The sequence below is a fragment of the Trachypithecus francoisi genome, unplaced genomic scaffold (assembly GCF_009764315.1).
Source record: "Trachypithecus francoisi isolate TF-2019V2 unplaced genomic scaffold, Tfra_2.0 Lachesis_group2, whole genome shotgun sequence".
NCBI classification, from domain to species: domain Eukaryota; kingdom Metazoa; phylum Chordata; class Mammalia; order Primates; family Cercopithecidae; genus Trachypithecus; species Trachypithecus francoisi.
The window spans coordinates 66,592,736-66,608,029 of record NW_022681465.1 but is presented as its reverse complement, the minus strand read 5'-3'; the positions used below and the strand labels follow the sequence as shown (position 1 = coordinate 66,608,029).

Genomic DNA, 15,294 nt, shown 5'->3' with positions numbered 1-15,294 from the left:
ACATGAAGAAAATTCCCAAATGTGATATGTGCACTTCCGGTCATTTACTCACAGTGTTGGCCTGCCTCATTTAGGTGGCATTGGGTTTCCAGTTCATACTTAAAGCAGGAGAGAGACTGTAAGAAACTGAGGTTTCTGATGCCTGTTCTTTTTACTTTAACCTCAGGCTGAAATTTTCTTCGGCTTTTCTCTTTGTTCTCTCGTGCTCTCTTTTCTCTTTCATTTACTTTGCAATGAAAGCAAACATGGAAAATTAGATACATTTGGGAAGAAATTTTAGCTAGGCTGATGTGGGTGGGGTTTTTTATTGCTTTTTATTGTCACTGTTGATGCAAGTTCTTGTGCTGTATTTTTCCTCATATGCTTATAATGTCATTTATGTTTCAGACGTTATGAAGAGGACATGTACTGGAGAAGAATGGAGGAAGAACAGCATCATTGGGATGATCGCCGCCGAATGCCTGATGGAGGTTATCCTCATGGTCCTCCAGGCCCATTAGGACTTCTGGGAGTCCGACCAGGCATGCCTCCTCAGCCTCAGGGACCTGCAGTGAGTATCCACATTGGTGATATAAGGGGTGAAAGTTTGGTTCAGCATTAGAAGAAAACAATTTTGGAGGGGCTAATTTTTAGACTTAATAATCTTGTAATCTTGACAGTTTTTTGGAGACAGAGTCTTGCTGTGTCGCCCAGGCTGGAGTGCAGTGGTGTGATCTTGGCTCACTGCATGCAACCTGCACTTCCCAGGTTCAAGCAATTCTCCTGCCTCAGCCTCCCAAGTAACTGGGATTACGGCGCTCACCACCACACCTGGCTAATTTTTGTATTTTTAGTGGAGACAGAGTTTCACCATGTTGGCCAGGCTGGTCTTGAACTCCTGACCTCAGGAGATCTGTCCGCCTGGGCCTCCCAAAATGCTGGGATTACAGGCATGAGCCACTGCACCCAGCTTGATACAAGTTTTTAATGTGATTTAGGATCTTTCCTCCATTTTTTACAGGAAGGAAATATATGTTTCCTGTGTCTTCTGTATAAGGACCTCATAGAGTTTCTGGGAATCTTTCTTATTTTCAGTATATGCTAAATGGGAACAGAGCTTTTTATGCCAACTGTTCTTTCACATGAGACTCTCGCCTTTGGTTTTCCTTACATTAGCAGGAACAACAAATTTTTTTTCTTGTTTCTTTTCTTATTTTTCCTCTGGAGTGCAGTGGCATGACCATAGCTCACCGCAGCCTCAGCTTCCCGAGTAGCTGGGACATAGGCATGAGTCGCTATACCTGTCAGGAACAACTGATGTCAAAGGCAACTGCTTTGTCTTTAGATTTATTCTTACTGGTCTGGGTGCAGTGGCTCATGCCTATAACCCCAGTCTACTTTGGGAAGACCAAGGTGAAAGGATGGCTTGATGCCAGAAGTTCAAGACTAGCCTGGGCAACATGGTGAGACCCAGTGTCTATTTTTAATAAAAAGAAATTTATTCTTCTTTTTCCATTACCAGTGGCTTAGAATCTTTTTTTCCTTATTCCAGTTTTGACCATCTAAAACCTACTACTTCTAAATTGAGTGAAAGATAAGGGGTAGATAAAATGGTTTAAGATAAGCCCCAGAGTTGATGTTATTAAGACTATAGGAAAAATCTGCATCTTGAGAGTTTATGTTGTACAGAAGCTGGGTAAAAGGGACATCTTGTGTAGGTTCAGTCTACTGAAAACAAGATCTGTTTCTCTATAGAGCAGTTACAAGAAAAAAAATAGACTTCTCTTCTTTAACCTATTCTCTCATTTATCTTTGCTCAGAGGGTTGACAGTTGTAAGACTTGAATTACTGAAAGCAAAGTTTCAGAATCACTGGTTTTTAAAGTTAAGAGCATTTTCATAGCTTTAGGTTTATATGTATTATAATGTTATTTGTTTTGAGGCAAAGGCAAAGTGGGTATACAGGCATGCATGCATACATACATATAGTCTTGATGGTATAACTTTCCATAGTTTGCATTTTCGTTTTTACCGAAATGGAAAAAGAAGATAAAGCTATTCTTATTGAGAAGATACAACAAATATATATAGTTGAAAAATATCATTTGCTTTTGCTCAGGAAACATTTTTTTAAATTGAGCAACTTTTGTTTCTCTGCAGCCCTTACGTCGTCCTGACTCATCTGATGACCGTTATGTAATGACAAAACATGCCACCATTTATCCAACTGAAGAGGAGTTACAGGCAGTTCAGAAAATTGTTTCTATTACTGAACGTGCTTTAAAACTAGTTTCAGACAGTTTGTCTGAACATGAGAAGAACAAGAACAAAGAGGGAGATGATAAGAAAGAGGGAGGTAAAGACAGGTGTGTTTTGAAAGTTATTTACCATGTCTATAATTTTGGTTTTTCTTACATGGACTTCTTACATTTGAAATATAGCTTATGACTGATAACTCTGGTGTGAGTTCTATGTATTTTAACCATGCCTGTGTTAGATACTTCATGTATTCAGCTGCTGCTTGCAAAAATAGAAATACACAGTTCCACGGACACATGTGGTCTCTAACCTTGTAATTGTACTCATTTTAAGTTTAATTAAATGTTAAATGTAATTAAATTTAACTCAAATAAACTATTTTGAGTATTTCAAAGCAGCCATTATAGTTCTACAGTTGTATTCAGCTGCAGTTTTTCTCTTTTGATTTATTTGTTGCTTCTGCCCCACACTCAGTCTTTGTTTTAATAACTATTCCCTTAAAGCACTGACTGTAAAGCATGATTAAGCCTAAGCTTTAGCAATGTCTGTATATCAAGTTTGCATTATTAGCTGCAACTTTTTATTTTCCTTTTACCATTTGAAAATATTTTTGTATTACATTAAACATGACTCTTATTATTCTGACTTGTGAAATAAGAAACAGAAGTGTTAATGTCCATTGCTTTGCAGTTGTCTTTCTGTAAAGAACTTAGCTCTTTTTTTTTTTTTAATCCACATTGCTTAAATGAAGTATAGTTCTAAAAATGCTGGATATCTTTCTACTGCAGTTGATGGAAATTTTAATGGTATAAAAGTTATTTCACTTACTATTGTATGTTTACAGAATATTATGCTTCTGGTTAAGCAGAGAAATATCATAATATAATTTTATTTTACTGCAGAGCTTTGAAAGGAGTTTTGCGAGTGGGAGTATTGGCAAAAGGATTACTTCTCCGAGGAGATAGAAATGTCAACCTTGTTTTGCTGTGCTCAGAGAAACCTTCAAAGACATTATTAAGCCGTATTGCAGAAAACCTACCCAAACAGCTTGCTGTAAGTATTATGAAAATGTTAATTTTTACCCCTTGTCTGGTTTAGAAGTTTTTGGCAGGACTGACTGTGCTTCGGTTTAAACCTAAGCCAGCCTTTAAAATTTTGGCTTGACTCTCTGTATTGAGTTTTTTTGTTTGATTGTGCAAACTGATGAAACTATTTTTTTTTTTTTTGAGATGGAGTCTCGCTCTGTCACCCAGGCTGGAGAGCTGTGGCCGGATCTCAGCTCACTGCAAGCTCCGCCTCCCGGGTTCACGCCATTCTCCTGCCTCAGCCTCCCGAGTAGCTGGGACTACAGGCGCCCGCCACCTCGCCCGGCTAGTTTTTTGTAGTTTTTAGTAGAGACGGGGTTTCACCATGTTAGCCAGATGGTCTTGATCTCCTGACCTCGTGATCTGCCCGTCTCAGCCTCCCAAAGTGCTGGGATTACAGGGTTGAGCCACCGCGCCCGGCCAAACTATTTTCTACTTCATCTTTTTTAGGTTTTATAGTGATTGTATTTGGCATGAAGCCATCTTGCTGATGTATTTAAAAATGTAAAATTGCAGCAAATGCCTTCCTTTTCTTGTTCTTTTTCCAAGACTTGAATCATAAGAAGGCAGTTGTTAGGACAAAGTGATTTTAAAAATAAAATCCCATGTGTAGCAAGGTTAAATTTTTTAAATTCATGAACCTCTTGCCTATTTAGTTGAATGCTTTTAATAAAATATAGTAACTGAAGTAGTCTTTCTGATTTGAATTTCCCCAGTTATATTGTGAATATTTTCAGTTTTCTACATGTTTATAATGGTAGGAAATACTTATCTCCATCCAGCAAAACATGGCAATGCAAAACTAATAGAATATTTTATTTGGGTCCTACAAAAGCAAACTTTTTGTTAAGCTTAAGTTTACAAAAATTTTATATATTAGCTTATCAGAATGAGATTTAAAGTAGTGATTCCTTTAATAATTGAGGGTATAAAACTTGCAGTTTAATGAAGCATTCTAAATTCAAGGAATCAGATTTCATTGGTAATGTGTGTTCTGCAGTAGTGAATTAGAATGGTACCTTACTGTAACAGAGCAGCCGATGACAAAAGGGACAGTGAAGCACACTATTAAACTTAAAACTCTGACAACTCTGGCACTTGCTGTTGCTTGTTTTATATTATTATTCCAGATGGGAAATTTTTTATTGTAGATGAGTCTTTTTTTTAATTATCAGGAGCCAGCAGAATTGGCTTTGTTGTGTGTTACTTCATACTCCTGTTGAGGCTGCTAGGGCAATGAAGGGGGAAAAGAAAAGGTTTGGAGGCCTTGGAAGAATCATAGAATTTGTGATAAACATCTTGATCCTAATTGTGGTGCTTAGTAAAATTGCAAACCAGGGAATATATCATAATTAAATAGCTAACAGCCAGTTAAGCTAAAAGTAGAATACTCTTCAAGTGGATAAGCAAGTGAACTAAAATTAATTTATAGTTAATACTTACATAATACTATATTAAGTGCTTTATATAGTTGATTCATTTAATCTTCCAGCCACCCTATAGGTTAGGTACAATTATTTTCTCCATCTTACAGAAATAGATGCAGGGTAGTTAAATAATTTGTCTGTCATCATATCACTGGTAAACTATTAGAGCTGGGATTTAAACCTAGATACTATACTGTAAATACTGTATGTAGTTTTCGTAGAGTCTTCATTTGTTCATATAAAATGGGGCTTATGTGTCTACCAAATTACAGCAAATCCTAGTTTTTCTGGATATTGACTGAGACTTTCTGCTCCCTGATAAAATGAGGATTTCACAGAAAATGTGCAATATGGGAATAGTTAAATTGTAGCTCCTTTTAAGGTCAGGTAGCTATTTTAGCTTCATTCAAGTTATGCAAATATGCTATGAATATGGCAGTGTTTCTTTTATCCAAGAATTTATCATCTAAGACATACATATGTACAAATAACTCACAGTACAAACAATGGTAAATATTCAACACAGAATTCTGAAAGTTGAAAGTAAGACTAATAATACTGGCATGTATGGCAGGGCTTCCTAGAAGGAGCAGTATATGATCTAGTCCTCATATAGAATGGTTAGGGTAGTGAGAGAGTGAAAGAGCCATAATGAAACTGCTTTTGTTTGTTAATACAACAGATCCAATCCAGTTTGTTTCTTATAATCTTCATTACACAGGTTATAAGCCCTGAGAAGTATGACATAAAATGTGCTGTATCTGAAGCGGCAATAATTTTGAATTCATGTGTGGAACCCAAAATGCAAGTCACTATCACCCTGACTTCTCCAATTATTCGAGAAGAGAACATGAGGGAAGGAGGTTGGAAAGCCATTAAACTTTTTACTTTCTATTAACTTTTTTTAAAATTTATCTACTCTTTAAAATGGTATTAAGCCCTAGAAGGCAACATGCTGGCATTACATGTGAATTTGATAGATCTTACTTATTTAGCAACCGGTTTTGCCTAAGTTAATTTCCCACAGAGTAAATGCTCTTTTTAGTGATGTATTTTTATATAAAACACTATGGTATGATTGATTTTCTTGATTTCTTTCTTTTCTTGCTAACCTCAGATTTCTGGAAAAAAACTTCAAAATTATTTTTACTGGTATAGTCAATGCATGAAAAAATGGTTTTAAAATGTTGCTAGTGACTAGGGGGACACAACTTTAACTTGGCATTAAGAAGTTTTTGCTCTTGCCTTGTCTTACAAAAAAGACAAGAGTTTTCACAAAATTGGCTAAGTATTCGTAACACTTATATTTTTAAGAGGCATTTTTAGATATGTGATAGTGGATTTGGCTTGTCCTGTGGTAAATATTTCTAGTTCTCTGAGGTTGCTCTTTGGCTTGGAGCGCTTTCATAAATGCAGAACATCCTAATGCAGGAGGATTTGGACATTTGACCCTAATATCACACTTCAGATACTGAAAAATAAACTGTGTAAATGTAGATAGTGAGTCATAGCACAATTCAGGGTTTTTAAACTTAATTTACAACTATAGAATATGAAATCCTGCTGGTGCCAGCAATGTTGCTTTAGGGACTATTCTGTAACGTTTTCAGAGCTTCAAAAGCTTTTAAGCTGAAAAGCATGATCAGTGTCTGCAGTATGTTGGTTCTGTTGTTTTATGGGTCAGATAAAATTTACTTTGTTTCCTTTCATGTTTTTATACATCTTGTTGAGTATGAAGTAACAGTCTACACTAATATTTCTTTGTGATACAGGTTGAGGAGGAAGAGGGTACTACATACTTAATATTAAAATTAATTTGTATAAAATAGCATTAGTAGTCTCTCAATTACTGTTTCTTTAAATTTGTTTTCTTGGAGCAATTTTTTTAAGACACTGGGCTTTTCACAACCCAGGAAAAGAACATTTTACCAAAAATGCCATTGGGAGATGTCTAATTTTACATACTTTGCATGTATACCATAATCAGATGATATTTATATCTTAAGCTTTGCATCTTAAGAGTTTTGTGTAAAGGATTTTCTTATGTGAACATGAGTTTCTACTCAAGGTCTGGCCATGGGTGTTGCTGGAGAAACAGTTCCTGAGTCAATCTGGTCAGGTCATATACAGCATATGGGATTTGATAAAACTGATATGATATATTATAAATGTTGCTATATTTAGTGTAAAATTATAACCATTTAACTTTATTTCAGAATACATTTTGTTCAGTTATATTTATACTTTATTAAATTTGTACAGTATCAAGCCATTTTATGTTGTAAAAGTCTAAAGTGAATAGTATCATATTTGCAGTAAATTATTTGATAACCTATCCCTCCTAAAGGAAACAAAATTATATTTTTGTCTGACCCAGACTTGAGTTAGAATTATTGTTCTGAATTTCATAAATATGACGAGGAAAATGGTCAGTCCAAAATGGAGAGATTTTGCTTCAAGACACTGAGCTGAAAAGTTGGATGTGTCAAAGTGTAGAAACATTGATAGTGTTCCTTGCTGCAGATAACTGCAGTAAACCATGTCTTTAGCTTCATTATGAAGATTGCTTCTTTCTTGCTGCAGAATAACGGTATGTATTCTCTCTCACTGCAGCTCCCAATGCTCTGTGTCTTAAAATCATTTAAAGGCTATAGCTTGCTTTGGGGAGTTAGTACAGGGGTTAAGGAAGGCTTTGCCGGAAGAACAATTGTGAATCATGAGAGTTACTACTTGCGCATTGTGTGGTAGCCTCTTTAATGCATAATGGTCCTTTTTAATACCAAAAATTATTTAATAAAGGAAATGATTACATTGTCCAAATAACTGTTAAACGCATGACAGATCTGTTTTATGATACTGTGTTTGACAGTTAAACATTAAGTAAACATTTAATTGACTTTAAGCTTGAAATGTTCAGAATGCTCTAACCCTTGCTACAGAATCTTTTCTGCAGCAAGTTAAGTATTGTGTGTGTTTTTTCCCACCTGTAGCTTATCAGGCCCGGCCCAAAGCCTTCTAACAGAGGGGATTGATCCTGTCAGGGGTTGCTGCCAAGACATCGGAAGGATTTTTGACCAAGGTTTTCAAAAGCTCAGTGTCACATCTGCCATTTGATAAAGGAGGGATTTTGGATGCAGAGCCTGGCATTTATTGTCCTTTGTGTGACTGTTTTGTTTGTTTTGTCTTCGTCTCTTCTAGAATTGAGCAGTGTTCACACTAGTTTTTAAATGGTTGAGTGGGTTATATATTTTACATGACCATGTTAATTTGAATTAATATATTCCCATTAACGTTTAATCATAAAATAGTGTGGACACAGCATGTCTTCTAATTGGTGATTAACCCCTTAAAATCTGTGAAATACATTCATGTAGAACAAGAATTAGCATTTTGTTTTTATAAATTAACTGGTTTTTGTTTTGCTTTGTTAACTGGGTGTTAGGCAACAAGTATGATTTTAGCAGAATATATCTAAGGGGTTAATCTACTTGAAATAGAAAATGGGTACAAAAATCCACACTAAATTTAACAAAAATTTTCTACTTATAGCTGTAATTTGTTTTTAAATTGCAGTAGGTATTAGCTGGGCGTGGTGGCGGGCGCCTGTAATCCCAGCTACTCGGGAGGCTGAGGCAGGAGAATTGTTTGAACCTGGGAGGTGTAGGTTGCAGTGAGCCGAGATCATGCCATTGCACTCTGGCCTGGGCGACAAGAGTGAAACTCCATCTCAAAGAAAAAAAAAATTGCAATAGGTGTCTTGGCATCTTTGAATTTATATCATGGATTAAAATTTCCAAAGTTATGAATGCTTATGTGCAAAACAAAATTTTCTTGCATATTGGAGGAAATAAAATTGTGAATTAACATTAGAAATTTAGAAACATTTTAGAAAGAGATTGCACATTGTCACCTATTTGCATTCTAGCTTTAGCAAATGTAAGTAAATAAGGGACATAGAAAGAGGTCCTTTAGCATGTTTTACTACTGCTTTGGGGAAGTCAGCTTTTTCTTTTTTGTGTGTGAGGGATTTTGTTTTGTTTTGTTTTGTTTTGTTTTTGAGACAGTCGCTCTGTCACCCAGGCTGGAGTGCAGCAGCACAATCTCGGCTCACTGCAACCTCCACCCACTTCCCAGGTTCAAGCAATTCTCATGCCTCAGCCTCCCAAGTAGCTGAGTACCTGGGACCACAGGCACATGCCACCATGCCCAGCTAATTTTTGTATTTTTGAGTAGAGATGGAGTTTCACCATGTTGGCCAGGCTGGTCTCAAATTCCTGACCTCAGATGATCCACTTGCCTCAGCCTCCCAAAGTGCTAGGATTACAGGTGTGAGCCACTGCGCCTGGCCTTTTTTTCTTTTTTAAAACTTCATAGTTAGCTGTGCTTTCTTGTGTCCCTTTTCCTTATCTATTCCTAACAGAATAGTTCATTTCTTATGTTCAGGTTATTTCTAGGTTCATAGTTGGTCTTACAAGTTTTGAGAGTACTAATATTTTTGTCTTGATAGCTTCTTTTTAGCACCAAATTCCTCTTAGTGTTTATTCTCAAAATGCCACACAGTTTTCCTTGATTATCTGTAAGTCTTTCCTCTAAATATATCTTCTGAAAAATCTGTGGACACAGATTTTCATCTGATTACTTGAGGAGTAAAAAACTAAGAAAAAGAAACCTTAGAGAATGGAATTCTGTCAGTTTCAAAATATGTTTTTTATATGTCATCTACTCAAAATAAGAACAAGTTATCTTTTAAGATACCTGAATGCTTGTAATGAGATATGAGTAACCTGACCAGAACTGCAACTAGTACTCTTAAGATAATTCACTTTTTCTTACTTTTATCATGTATTTTTTCTTTTGTCCATATTCGTTTTATATACTCAATTATTAAACTATTCTAAATGCCTCATAATTTCCAAAGGACTATTATATTTAATAGATAATATAATTTTTCTATATTGAGAAAATATACTATTTAAATCACTGAAAGCTGTGAATTAGATTGGAATAATTGCCATTTGCTTATTAATAGCTTAATTAGCAGATCTGTTAATATACACATTTTACAGATGTTTAGATGGATATAAAGATAGCCCTTTGTCTACTTTTATGAATGATTTACTAATGTAAAGTTAACTTCTTGTCCTGGTTTAGTTTCATATATTCTCAACTTTTGTGTAGCTCATTTATGTTTTAATTAGCTTAAAGACCCTACACATCTATCGTCACAGGATGCTGTTTGTTGCATCTTTTCCACTCTTAATTCTGTTTAACCATGCTAGTTCCTATTCCCTGTTCTGCCTTGCCTATTGTTTCTCTTCTATCATTTTTTGAAATACTTTATGGGAACTTTAAATTTTAAAGGGCATTTCATACTCTGATAACTAAAATTTTCCTGTGGAAGGGAGAGCTTTAAACTTTTAGAAATGCCTGTTTTGGGCCGGGTGCAGTGCCTCACGCCTGTAATCCTAGCACTTTGGGAGGCCGAGGCTTGAGGTCAGGAGTTAAAAAACAGCCTGGCCAATATGGTGAAACCTCATCTCTACTAAAAATACAAAAAATTAGCCGGGCGTAGTGGTGCACACCTGTAATCCCAGCTACTTGGGAGGCTGAGACAGGAGAATCGCTTGAACCCAGGAGGCAGAGGTTGCAGTGATCCGAGATCGTGCACTCCAGCCTGGGCAACAGAGTGACACTCCATTTCAAAAAAAAAAAAAAAAAAAAAGAATGCCTGTTTTGGGTTCTTCATTTTTTTCTGTAACTACAACTATTAAGCATTCTATATTTATCATCAGTTCTTTGTTATATTAGCTCCAGAATAACTTAGGACCATTTAGAGTACTGAACAAACTCAGTAGTTTATTGTACATTCTCATTTATTAAGGTGGATTTTTGTGTTCCCTCTTGTCTTGTTGTCTTTGTGCTAGTGCACTGTGTCCAGTAATCTTTCCTTCAGATTTCGTTTTGGTGGGTAGGGCTTATATTTCCAGAAATTGTTTATTATATTACTAAATTAAGAGTTTAAGTTAACCTTTCTTTTGTTCCTCATATTGGATTATGTAAATTTGTTGAAAATATCTCCGTGGGTATATTAAAGTGCTGACAAGCTCTCAAATGGCTCATGTGACACTGATGCTACCTTAAGGAAGTGTCTTGCTCACCTGGTCAAACACCCATTCCTCACTGCATTTTGCCAATTCAATCCATTTTAGATGTAACCTCGGGTATGGTGAAAGACCCACCGGACGTCTTGGACAGGCAAAAATGCCTTGACGCTCTGGCTGCTCTACGCCACGCTAAGTGGTTCCAGGTTCGGAACATCATTTTACTTTTTTCTTGTAGCCTTATGAGAGAGTAGTTCAGTACAACATGTTTAACTGTGCTTAAACATTTCAAAAGACTGCCCAAGCAATACTATTTTAAATATCAGAAAATATGTTAACATAGAAAGCTGGGTATGATGATCTGCATATTGCAGTTATTATTAATTTGACAATGAACCTAGGTTTGGGAAATGTTTTGTAGTTGGGGTTTTTTTATTTTTTATTTTTAGTGGCTATATTTAAAGTTGACTTGTTTAGGAACATCACATGTTTGTGTATATATATTATATTCCATAAGGCTGCAGATTAACTTTGCTTTAAATAATGGAATATGTGTTTAAAGCTTTGTGTATAGTTTTAAGATTTTTTTCCCCCTCTTTCTCTAAGTTAATAAGTGTAGGGAGTGAAAGGTGAGGAAGCAGCTGTTTGGTTTAGTGACTTTGCAGTCATGCAAAGGCACAGAAGGGAAACCAAACAGATTTCCTTAACCTTTCAGTCCCTAGACAAACTTTTTAGCTCTTTACTTTTTCTTTTATTTCTCATGTAGGCAGACTTTTTTTTTTTAAGTTTACTGTTTTAAATGAACACAGGTCAAGGTTCACAGGGGATCAAGAAATATTATTCTTGTATAATCTGTTTACTTTGACCTAAATACCAGCTTTTAAATACTAACCCTGGCATAAAATACTGCTGTAAATGGCAGCTCATTGAACCCAATTTTAAGTGTGATTGTTTTTGTTTTTATCTGAGCTTCCATTGAACGGTGGTATTTTAACTTTTTTTCATCAAGGGATATATTCAGTATTTCTAAGATTAATTCAATTGGTTTTTGTGTTGCTCTCAAGGCTAGAGCTAATGGTCTGCAGTCCTGTGTGATTATCATACGCATTCTTCGAGACCTCTGTCAGCGAGTTCCAACTTGGTCTGATTTTCCAAGCTGGGTAAGTAGTATGTAACTGTATAGTATAAAAACATATAGGAAATAATTCTGCAGTTTTTATCCTCTCAGTTTACATATGATTATCAGCTTTATTTGCATTTACTAAATATAGTTTTTCTCTTCGGATGAAAAGTCCTGGGGGGGGGAGTCTTAGAATGTTTAATTTTCTCAAATGTGACTAATTAAAGATTTTCATTGATGTTTCTCTTTGTGTTTTTTTTTCTTTTTGTTGTTTTCACAGTATTTTTTAAAAATACTACAGCATTTATTGATTTTTACATATACAAATGTATAAAGAAGACTGAAAAACTGTTAATCTCCTTATGCAGGGACATTTTTTAAAATAATGTATGTGGTTGGGAACTGTAAAAATTCAGAAATATATATAATTCAAAAATAATACAAAAAAATAGGAAATTCAGTAACACAGAAAGCTACAAAATAACCAAAAACCTTATTTAAAGGCAGATTATGTTAGTCTCCTGTGATTTCTTCTAGGAGAAAAAAATTATACCTATTATAGTATATGTTTCTATCTTTATGTACATTACTGTTAGAAACTGATTCCTGAAGAGCAAGAATTCAGATAGGGATTCATTTAATTAAAAAAAAAAAAAAAACCTATTGACTCCATACTTGAATTAATGAGAGTGAATAGGCAAGATTACCTTAGTTCTCTCTCTCTTTTTTTTTTTAATCTCTTTTAACACAAGCATGGCCTTGCTATCACGATTTAAAACTGTAGTTTAAAACTTTTAACAAAGCTCATCTTAGAGTTCTTTGAAAAGGCAGTCACATCTACTACATTCTTTATATGGACATGCCATATTTTATTTAACTTATATTCATTTGATAGACATTTGGGTTTAAATCTTTTGCTATTAAATCCTTATTATACCTCATTGTATATATTGTCAAGCTTTTGAGGGCAAAATAAGTTGCTAGGGCTGAAATTTCAAGGTCAAAGAACATGTACTAATTCTTCACCAGAAGGTTAGGTCATTGAAAATTTCAAAAAACTATTTAGACTGATTATATTCTTTACACTCTCATAGTTCTGGGATATTATCACACTTCTTAGTTAACAATATGATAGGCAAAATAAGGTGTTCACAAGCACAGTGGCACACGCCTGTAATCCCAACACTTTGGGAGGCCGAGTCGGGTGGATAACTGAGGTCAGGAGTTCGAGACCAGCCTGACCAACATAGTGAAACCCCATCTCTACTAATAATACAATTAGCTGGGCATGGTGGCGGGTGCCTGTAATCCCAGCTATTCGGGAGGCTGAGGCAGGAGAATTGCTTGAACTCAAAGGGCAGAGGTTGCAGTGAGCCGAGGTTGCACCACTGCACTCCAGCCTGGGCGACAGAATGAGACTCTGTCTCAAAAAAAACTAATTTAAAAACTATGGATAGCTAGATCAAAGATTAACCAGTCATGGTCTAGTGACTTATGCTTGTAATCCCATTATTTGAGAGGCCCGAGGCAGGAGGGTCACTTGAGTCCGGGAGTTGGAGACCAGCCTGGGCAACAGGGTGAAACCGTTTCTCTAGAAAAGATACAAAAATTAGCCAGGCATGGTGGCATGTGCTTGTGGTTTCAGCTACTGGAGAGACTGAAGTGGGAAGATCTGTTGAGCCTAGGTCAAGTCTACAGTGAGCTGTGACTGTGCCAGGGCACTCCAGCCTGGATTACAGAATGAGATCTTATCTCTTTTTTTTTTTCTTTGAGACATATCTACAAATGATATTTTGCCTTTCCAGTACTTTTTTTCTATTTTAATTAAAAGATAATTCTACAGTAACAAATACGGAATAAAAGAAATACTACTTATGGTATGTTCCTGATTGTACTGAAAATGTTCTGGTCTATAAAGTATATTAAGCATAGCGGTATATAGCCTTTTATTTGAGATATTTACTTGTCATGTTGAATTATCAATCTTTTTCCAGTTTAAGTTTTGAATCAGTAAAGGAAGTTGAACTTTTATCACACAATTTTTCAAGTCTTATTAACATGAATGTATAGTTTTTCTCCTTCAACCTGGTAATACTGTGTAAATAGATTTCTTCATATTGAGCTACCTTTGCATTCTGGGAATGAGTCTTCATACATATGAGAAAAGTGTTTTAGTTTGTTTAGGAATTTCTCAGTGACATGAAATAAATTTTTTAGGTTTTGCCTCTGTGCTCTGTCAAATTTAGAAGCAGTGATCATTAACTCTGTAAAAATAATTTAGAAGCTTTTCTTTAAACTCTGAAGCAGTTTTAGTAGCATCAAAACTTTGTTTCTTGAAAGTTTATAAAAATTGATGTGACATCATCACTTTCCAGTTCCTTTTAAGGGAATAGTGTTTTCTCAATTTTTTCTATTATAATTAGTCTCTCTCTTGTGGTTAATTTTGGCAATTTATATTTCCCTTAAAAAATCAACCCATTCAATAGAGTTACACTATTTTAGGATTTTTAAAAATGTTTTTGTATCTTTATTCTTTCTCTCTCTCTGGTTTGTTTTTGGTTTTTTTGTTTGTTTGTTTTTTGCTTGCTTGTTTGCTTTTAATTCTTCTTTGTGTCATTGATTAGACTAGCCAGTAAAGCATTTGCCAGATGGGAGCAAAATTACAATGTGAGTGTTTCAGTATTTAGGTGTTTGGAATTTATTTGATTCTTAATAGATTTTAAATACAATAATTTGTAGGCATTGTATAGCTTCAAATTTATTTATTTATTTATTTATTTATTTTATTTTATTTTTGAAATGGAGTCTCTTGCTCTGTACCCCAGCCTGGAGTACAGCGGTGCTTTCTTGGGTCAATGGCAACCTCCACCTCCCGGGTTCAGGCGATTCTCCTGCCTCAGCCTCCCACATAGCTGGGATTACAGGCATGCACCACGACGCCTGGCTGATGGCATTTTTAGTAGAGACGAGGTTTCACCATGTTGGCCAGGGTAGTCTGGAACTCCGGACCTCGAGTGATCCGCCTGCCTTGGCCTCCCAAGGTGCTGGGATTACAGGCATGAGCCACCGCACCCGTCCCAAATTTTAAAAATGTGTGGAAATACAAGCATTGTACGTCATCATCCTGCTTCCTGCTTTCTTAGACTTTGGTTCCCTCTACCCACCCAGGGTGTCCTTGAAGCTATCTCTGTTTTTGTAAGTCCATGTTTTGTTACTTGTATGAATAGACTCTCAACACCACTGCGTCTGGGCCACTCTTGCAATCTGGATTTCCAGCACTGCAGATTGGTCCTACCCAGGCCTTCTTTGAGTCACCCATGCACT

General features: G+C 35.8%; 1 protein-coding gene across 3 annotated transcripts in view; it reads left to right on the top strand.

The window, feature by feature from the left end:
- ZFR (zinc finger RNA binding protein) overlaps window positions 1–15,294 on the top strand; it is a 91,320-nt gene that overhangs the window by 54,638 nt on the left and 21,388 nt on the right. For all 3 annotated transcript variants that reach the window (XM_033179290.1, XM_033179287.1, XM_033179289.1), the window contains 6 exons: window positions 388–550; window positions 2,139–2,344; window positions 3,140–3,290; window positions 5,471–5,612; window positions 10,959–11,056; window positions 11,915–12,010. In XM_033179290.1, coding sequence (XP_033035181.1) covers window positions 388–550; window positions 2,139–2,344; window positions 3,140–3,290; window positions 5,471–5,612; window positions 10,959–11,056; window positions 11,915–12,010 — 856 coding nt within the window. The remainder of the gene's footprint in view (window positions 1–387; window positions 551–2,138; window positions 2,345–3,139; window positions 3,291–5,470; window positions 5,613–10,958; window positions 11,057–11,914; window positions 12,011–15,294) is intronic.